General features: G+C 30.3%; 2 protein-coding genes across 2 annotated transcripts; both read left to right on the top strand.

Moving 5' to 3' along the window:
• Nucleotides 1–952: 952 nt before the first annotated feature.
• On the top strand, nucleotides 953–2,125 carry LOC133037079 (uncharacterized mitochondrial protein AtMg00810-like). The gene has a single exon (XM_061113893.1). The coding sequence runs from the start codon at nucleotides 953–955 to the stop codon at nucleotides 2,123–2,125; it is 1,173 nt and encodes a 390-aa protein (XP_060969876.1).
• Nucleotides 2,126–6,698: 4,573 nt separating this feature from the next.
• On the top strand, nucleotides 6,699–9,017 carry LOC133037310 (uncharacterized). Its single transcript, XM_061114325.1, has 3 exons — nucleotides 6,699–7,105; nucleotides 7,212–7,280; nucleotides 7,822–9,017. Exons 1-3 carry the CDS (start codon nucleotides 6,869–6,871, stop codon nucleotides 7,960–7,962), a joined length of 447 nt encoding a protein of 148 aa, XP_060970308.1. The 5' UTR covers nucleotides 6,699–6,868; the 3' UTR covers nucleotides 7,963–9,017.
• Nucleotides 9,018–9,318: the final 301 nt, after the last annotated feature.

Raw genomic sequence — 9,318 nt, 5'->3', positions numbered from 1 at the left:
ACATCTACGCACCTTTGGATGTCTCGCCTTTGCATCTACTTTATCTGCTCATAGAAGCAAATTTTCCCCAAGAGCCCGCACATGTGTCTTTATGGGATATCCCCAAAGAATTAAAGGATATAAACTATACGACATCAATAACAAAAAAGTTTTTGTTTCTCGAAATGTTGTTTTCCATGAAAGGATTTTTCCTTTCCAAAAACTTAACACTGAGGATACCAACATAGACCCCTTTATCCAAATTGTTATTCCAAATTCTATGATTTCTAACACACATGTTTCAGAATATCCTGCAGGCAATAGTGCTGTCATAAGCACACCGAATCCAGAAAACAATGATGATGTTAACAATGAACATATACAGCAGGAAACAACAAACTCAGATACACCAGAAGCACCTGAAGCCCCCCTAAACAACCATCTCAAGAAGGCCCAAGAAGATCAAATCGATAGTCCAAACCACCAAGCTACCTAAGAGATTTTGAGTGTTACTCACTCATACAAGACAACTCTTCTAAACCTCATAATATTGACAAATTTATCTCTTATTCAAATCTATCAGATTCTCACAAAGCTTTTATTATTGCAGTCTCTTCAGTCAAAGAACCGAGGACATATTATGAGGCCATACTAACAATAGCTTGGTTGCAAGCCATGCAATGTGAACTAAAAGCTCTTTCAGATAATAAAACTTGGACCATTGTCCCTCTTCCTGCCAACAAAAGAGCTATAGGATGTCGATGGATTTACAAAATAAAATACAATAGTGATGGAAACATAGAAAGGCTTAAAGCTCGACTTGTTGCACAAGTTTACACACAACAAGAAGGGCTAGACTTCTTTGACACTTTCTCTCCTGTGGCAAAGATGGTCACACTTAAACTTCTTCTTGCTATTTCTACTATAAAGAACTGGCACATTCTACAACTTGATGTTAATAACGCCTTCCTAAATGGCAATCTTAACGAAGAAGTTTATATGTCTTTACCACAAGGGACTTACACTTCCTTCTTCTCCCAATGCAGGTAGCAATCTTGTGTGCGAATTGTACAAATCAATCTATGGATTAAAGCAGTCCTCACAGCAATGGTACAAAAAATTGTCTGATGCTCTACTTCAAGAAGGATTCAAACAGTCTCAAGCTGATTATACTCTGTTCACTAGAGGATCTGATGATACTTTCATTGCCTTACTTGTGTACGTTGACGATATAATCATCATTGGCCCTAATATATCCATCTTACACCAGCTGCAAGAATCTCTACACCTCAAATTCAAACTCAAGGCTCTCGGAGATCTCAAATATTTCCTCAGATTTGAAATTGCTCGAGCAAAAGAAGAATTATTCCTATGCCAAAGGAAATACACACTCCAACTCCTTGAAGATTCGGGTTTTATGGGCAGCAAACCTTCTAAGACACCTATGGATCCTAAGCTTAAGTTGGATAATGAACATGGGGAAGCATTGGATAACCCATCACATTATAGACAACTTGTTGGAAAGCTTCTTTACTTGACTTTATCTAGACCCGACATAACATATGCAGCAAATTCTCTTAGCCAATTCATGGCAAACCCCCGTACCACTCATCTTCAAGCTGTCAATCACCTACTTCGATACATCAAAGGGAATCCTGGACAGGGACTCCTCTATTCAAAGTCTTCTTCCTTGCATCTTCGTAGGTTCTCGGATTCAGATTGGGCATCCTGCCCTGTTACAAGACGCTCTACAACGGGATTCTGCATATTCTTGGGAGATTGTCTCATCTCATGGCGTACCAAGAAGCAACCAACGCTCTCAAAGAGCTCGGCCGAAGCTGAGTACCGTGCTGTAGCTGCTACAACTAGTGAAATTACTTGGCTACAATATCTCTTACACGACTTTCACATACCACAACCTCACCCTTCTTTCATCTACTATGACAATCACTTTGCAATTCACATTGCCAACAATCCTACCTTCCATGAAAGAACCAAACATATAGAGTTGGATTGCCACTTCATCTGTGACAAGATCAACAACAATACCGTCAGACTGATTCCCATTTCCAGTGCTCTAACGTCACCAGTTCTGGGCACTCATATTTCCAAGATGTCGGTTTACGACATACACTCTCCATCTTGAGGGGGGGGGTATTAAGTTTTACTAGTTTTACTGGTTTAGGATCAGTTAGTTTAGGTCCAGTTGGTTGTATCTTTTTATTGCTTTGTTGGTTAGTCTTTTAGTCGGTTAAGTCCGTTTTCTGTTTTAACCGTTTTGTTAGTTAAAACCGTTGGTCCAGCTCTGTAACAAGGTTCAAGCTATATATAGGCTTGTCTCTCTTTTGTTCTAATCAATGAAAATTCACTTTGTCCTTTTTCTCAATAATACTTTAGCCTTACATTGTATATGAGAGTTTTATATTTAGGTTGTATTTATTTATATATTGTGTACTTAATATATCAGTTTTTTTTTCAATGAATTAAAGTTATTTTTAAAAAAAAAATATTAATAATTTAACATGAGAAAAAAAAAAAAAAGTAACCGATCAAAAATAACCAATCCAATCCACATTGTTGCGAATTGGATTGGATTGGATTTTAACTGTTATGTGGATTGGATCGGATTCAAAATATGAAACATGCACTTAGTGCAGATTGAATGTTGTTTGACCAAAATAGTGCAGATTAGATCGGATGAACAGCCCTAAGACCAATCATGGTTAAAAGGTTAAAGGGTAAACATCTAGAGTTAAAAAAAAATAGTGAGAAGATTGCTAAGGATGTTATAGAAAGTGTTAACACTAATTTTTTAAAAGAGATAAAAGATTCCATAAGAGTAATTTTAGACAAGTAAAAGACAATTATTAACTCTAGAGATGTCAATAAAATTATTGGGGAGAAGCTTGTAGAGTTTGAGAAATCAATAAAATCTTACATTAACTTTAAGATTGATGATGGATTCAAGGTTTACTTAAATATTAAATTTGAAGTTTCAATCGTGAAAATAGTATATCACGTTATAAAGATAATAACGTGTCACGACATATTCTTCCATCCTATTTATACTCGTTATTTTTGTAAATTATTTACTAATATAGTATATTACTGAAAATTTTCCATGAATATTGTAATGTATATTATCAAGGTACGACGTATATATAATATATGTACATGCGCGTGCGAATGTGGGTCATGTTATTTAAGCATGCTTTTTCCTAATTTGATTTGTTCTTGGCTACAAATGTAAGCATGCTAAGTACACAGTTTGTCTATAGATTCTTTGATTAGGACATTATTATAGGTCCAATAATTAGAACAATCTTTAGTAGAAGATTATACTAAAAACACACATGCCGAAAGACATAAAATGGATCCCACATCTATCATCTATTCACCACATATCTATTTAATAAGTGTTAACTGTACCTATCAAATCTTCTTTTCTTTTTTTGTTTTTTTAGATTTTCAAGTCACGAATGAATAATAGTGTTTTCTCATTTTCTAATTTATCAAATTCATTCATTTTGAGATGCTTATTGTAGATTCAAAGTTTAATAATTACATTAGAATAAAGGAGCGGAGAGATGTAAAATGGCCTTAAATTTAGAAATAAAGTTAGCAAATGTCTTTTTTTATAAACATTTAGCAAAATAGCCATTTGGATAAAAATTTAATGATAAAATTACAATTATAACCTTAGATAATTAATCCTAGCCTTTTACCCTCTTCTCATTCTCTCGTGTTCATCTAGCCACCTATAATTAGTAAATGTCTCTTGTTTTTTTGTTTTTTTTGAATTAAATAAGCTATAAATTATCATGTTGAGTAAAACTTTAATAATTACATTGTGTTTTTTTTCATCTTTTTTAAGTTGTATTGAAGGAATCTTAATTTCCAAAAGATTTTTTTACTACAGTATATTCATATTCTAATATATTATTTTAATAGTGTAGTATATTATTTTTATGTACGATGGTACATGAAGAACGAAAGATAAAGATACTCAAGTATATTACTTTAATAGTGTGGTATATTTTTTTTTATGTGAGGTGGTATATGAAAAACGAAAGACAAAATATATTACAGTATATTCATATTCGAGTATATTACTTTAATAATGTAATATATTATTTTTATGTTGGGTGGTATATGAAGAACGAAATAGTGAAAAATGTGAAATAGTAGTTTGTTTGAGGTAAGTTTATATTCAATGGGGTATATTCTTTTTATTTTCTATGGTATATAAAAAAGAAAGGAAAAAAAAATTGTGGAATATTAAACTAAATTTTTGGTATTTTTATTTCACACTATGATGCTATATATTTTTAAATATGATTACGTAAAAAAAAATATAATATATCTACTTTAAATTGTAGTATATAAGAGTGGTATATATTTTTATATGAATAAAAAATAAAAAAATTAATAAAAAATGGTATATGTCTTTTATGAATATTGAGGGAAAGAATAAAAAATAAACTTATTAATTAACTGGTATATTAATTTAAAATATTTGTATATTCATTTTATGTGATTTAGCATATTATGAAGGAAACGAAAAAAATTAAGTGCATCACTATAATATTAGTTTTGTGGTATATTCATATTGCTGTAAGGTATATCACTTTTATGTGATATAGTATAAAACGTGGAATATTAGTTTAAGATTGTACATATATATATATATATATTTTACTATGCTAGTATAATATCTTTTTTTACAATTGTATATTATGTTAGGATTTGGGTATATTTTTATACAATCCAAATTTTATAATTTTATTTTGCTAAATGTTAAATTTTAGTACACAAAATGTATATACCATAATACAAAATATATATATCACAAACTAAAAATTAATATTCCATCAATTTTTTTATCTTAGTACAAACAATTGATTATCATAACTTTTCTCTCTCTAAGTTAGCATGAAATATATAAATTCATATTTATATATACAGTACGATAACTAATTTTATAGTTAATGTATATTAACACTTGTTAATAATAAAAAGCGAACAGCCAAAAAAAATTATTTATACTTATCCATTGTAGTATATACCATACTCTAACTATAATTAGAAAACAAATTGATGTACTATAACATGGTAATACCTTATATATAGTTAAGGGTATTTTTGGTAGCAAAAAGTAAAAAAGGACATTTACTTTAGAATAATTAGCTTTTTTACCCCTTGTACTTATGACACTATACTATTATGCCCCTTAATCTATTCAGCTTGTTAAAATAGTCCTTGTATAATTTTATATGCTTACATTTACTCCTTCTGTTTATTTTGTTTAAAAATACCGTTTGTATTGATGATGTGGTATTATAGCAAAGGATAGAGTAGTAATTTCACCTCTTTTTAGAGGGAAAATTGACTATGAGGTGGCATAATAACTGACAATGCATGGAAGAAGATTAAAAAATGATTTTATAACCTTTTAAAATAATTTAATAAAAATAATTTTATTAAAATAATTTCAATCGTTTTTTTAGCAGTTCAAAATAGAAAAGGTGTAAAATTAGAGTTCTACAGTATTGTTGACTAAAGAGATGGATATCACTGGAAAGAACAAGGGATTTATGAAAAATCAAGGTAATGATATTCTATTTTATGGGATGTTATTATTCATAGTTGTATTAGCTAGGTTTAGAATTTTGAATGTTTAAATGAAGAAGAAGAAGGAGGTTGTAGGCACTCTTTTTGTGTCATATTTTTAACTGATATTTATAGAGGAAAAAAAAAATAAGAGATTTGATTATTGTGCTATTTATTTTATCTATTCATAATGTGAACCCACATGGTAATGAAAGAGGGTTACTTTCATGTTTAGCATTTTGTCGGTTATTGTAATTTGTAGGAGGTAGCAAGAAGAAGTTGACTAGTCAATTAGTCATGGTCATATTGCTATTAATTCTTACCAAATTATATTCAAATCACATTATCAAAGTATAGATATTTTATACACACTTTTATTTTTGAAATACATTAGAATTCTAATAACTACGACTAAAAGACAAAAATAAAACTTGAAATTTCCATTCAATCTCCTATCTTTTCATTCTTTCTCAGAACATATTATTGCAAAAGTTTTACATAATCCTCAACCTCTTTGTGGTTGATAAGCTCGAAACTCTTTGTACCCCCTTCAACTTTCCTTTCTTCTTCATGTTCATCTTGATGTTTTTGGTGCAATTCCTTTGTTTTCTCTCTCTGTTGGGCTTTACATAGCCAAACAGGATACCATTTCATATAGAAGTAAGTGGCTCATCCTTACGCAAGAGAAAAAATGAGACTACCTAAGTAAAATCTTCAAGAGCAGTGAAACCCAAGTGAAAACCATCACTTACTTCCATAATTCGCACGTCAAGAAGTCTGGCAGAAACAGCTCGAAAACCCAATCAGGGATTTCAAAGGTCAAGCGACGATATCAATGTCACTCTAGTACGGAGAGTTGTTATGATTTTGTAATTTTTTTTCCTAAGGGTATATAATTTTGAGATTTTTACACTTGGTGACCTTTTTTGTCCTTTTTTTTACTTTTTTGTCAATGCTGGGTTATTTAAACTTTTATACAAGTTTTATTTTTTAATTTTACATTTTCAAAAGTTTCATAATTACAAATGTACCTATCCCTATGCTTATGTCATGGTTTTCTCTCTTCTTACACTCCACCACTTCCATAACTCCTCCTTTCTTTTTTTTTTTTTATTTTCTGTTTCTCTTTCCTTGGTTCTTCATTACCACAACCCACGATCATCCCGTCCAAAGCCCTAACCCACGATTTTTCAACCTCTCATCTATGTCACTATCTCCATTATTTTCCACAAGCTCTGTAAGTTGTTCCTCCCACATATTGTCTTCTCTTCTTCTATAAATGGCCACCACTAAGTCGGGTTCGAAGTTGCTTTCCCCAGCTAAAATTTTTTTAAAAATTTTTAAGAAACCTCCTACAAATTCATCTAAAGTTGATCCTAAGATGAGTTTGAAGCGCATTGCGAAGAAAGGAATGAGTGATGTTGTAGAGCCATCTGGTTCTAAGAAAAGACCTATTCCAAATAAAATTGAGTCTCGTAAGACAAAGAGAGCAAAATCTTCGAAATCTGCCAAGGATGTAAGTTGGGTTATGTTGTTTTTCAATTTTTGTTTAGTTTTTTTCTGGTTGTTGTGTTTTTTCATATGATGTTTTGTGTTTTAAATTTTCCCCCTTCTTGTTTTAGGTTATATCTTATTTTGATTTTGAGGATGAAGTGCATGATGGGGAAGTGAAGCCTAAAGTTAAATCCAAGGTATTGTTACCTTGAATTTTCTCATTATCTTAAGTTTAAAATTTTTAATCACCCTTTGTTTTCTTTTTGTCAATGTTTTACCTGTTTATAATGACGATTTTATGTTTTGTCTCTTTTTTTTTTTGTATTTCTTTTATGTCTTTTTTGTTGATGTTGTTTTTGTATTGTTCTTTAGTGTTTTTTGGTTTTTTTTTTTTTGTGCTATTAAACAGTTTATAGCATTATTAGTTTTCCAGTAACTTATGGCCTTGTTATGAACATTTGTTTAACTGTTTGTTTTCAGTTATTTTTAGGTTGTTTAATTTAATTTCTTAGTTGACAATTACTATTTTAATTTTATTTTCTGCATATTGTTGTTAATATATTGCTTTGAAGTTGCTCATTTTTTAAGATGAGCATATTGGAGTTGTTTTTTAAATGTTATTTTTTGGTTTTTTCCTGGTTGCTTATTTTTTGTTTTGCATTTTAGTTGTTACTTGCAATGTATTTATTTAGTTGTTCAAATTTGTTGCTTATGTTTTTTTTTTTTTCCCTCTTTCAGGTCCATGCTAAGAGCTCAGAAAAGTATGAAGACTTTGACTTACCCAAAAAAAAAATCCTTCTAAGGTGTCTTTTTTTGTGTTTTTTTATAGTACCATTTCTGTTTTTCCCTTTTCTATTGTTTCATGTCATTTGTCAGTGATGATAATCATTTTTGTGTTGTCGACTTCTTTTTCTTCTTCCTGGTTGTTTTCAAGCTGTTGTACCATTTCTGCAGCCACAAGCTTTGCGTAGTCAAAATATTCATTTACTCCTGTAGTTTTTTTTGTGTTGTTTTTTGGTTGTTGGATGGTTGTCTCTGATGTCACAGTCCCTGTCTCTAGAAAAAATGTATCATCTTGAATTGTGTGTGCAAATAGTTGTTGCTTGGAAGTTGTTCCTGGGTTGTTTCCAGGTTACTGCAAATCTTCCTGTGCTGAGTTGTTGTCATATGCTGCCATCATCATATTTTTATCTGTGAAATCAACTATTAAACAACTATTTTGAAGCATACGTTAGTTAATAAGGATAAATTCAACATTTCTTGTTTGGAGATCCCAAACTACAATTATTTTACTGGAAAACAACTTATAAACAACTGTTTACAGATTCAAATCCTGTAGCATCTAATTATATGCATTAATATTTTTTTTGATGCAATTTGTTGTTGTTTTTTTGTTCAGGTTTATAAAATTTCCTGATTATTTCAATTTTTTTCTGTATTCCTCAATTTATAACACATTCTCAATTATGTAGAATAAAAAAATAGGAAGAGGTTCATGAAGAAATTGTATTACCTTCAATTCTTTCTTTGATTCGATTATGGGTGAGTTTCAATGATTTCTCAATGTCCTTCTCTTCGATTCCTCTCCTTTGAACTCGTTGGGTTTTTGATTGTAGGTTGTTTTTGCATTTTTTGTACAACAATGGAGGTTGAATACTTTTTTTTTTCTTATATGGATTTTTCGAATTTTGATTGGTTTTTCGTTGAGATCTACATCTTGTTCAGATCTGATTTCCTTGGTTTTTGAAAAAAAAAATGGTGGAGATTTGGTTATTTGGGGTTTCTTGGCTGGGTCACGAAGAAGGAGGTCTCTCCTCCGTTTTTTGTGGCTGGCTGGTATTTTTGTAAATAGAAAGTTTTGTTTTCTATTTATGTTTATTTTTCCTTTTTAGGTTATAAATGTAAATTGCTTCCCTTTTTAATTTATTATAGAAAAAATCCCTATAATTTTTCAACTACTATCTATGTATAATTCCACGTCATTAATTTAACAGTCAACTTTAGTCAATTTTAACAGAATTAGATAGAAAGATTATACTATTCCAACTGATGTATATTAGGGGGTATTTTTAACTACACTTATAGATTAAGGGGCATAATAGTATAGTGTCATAAGTAGAGGGAGTAAAAAAGTTAATTATTCTTTACTTTATTATTCTAAAAAGTGAAAATTACATCAAATATGAGATTTTGTAAAAAAGTTACAAAAATATGGCATTTATAGGTTTGCCTTTC

Source organism: Cannabis sativa, chromosome 4, assembly GCF_029168945.1.
Source record: "Cannabis sativa cultivar Pink pepper isolate KNU-18-1 chromosome 4, ASM2916894v1, whole genome shotgun sequence".
NCBI lineage: Eukaryota > Viridiplantae > Streptophyta > Magnoliopsida > Rosales > Cannabaceae > Cannabis > Cannabis sativa.
The sequence above is the reverse complement of the archived record's forward strand: the minus strand, read 5'-3'. Positions and strand labels throughout refer to the sequence as shown.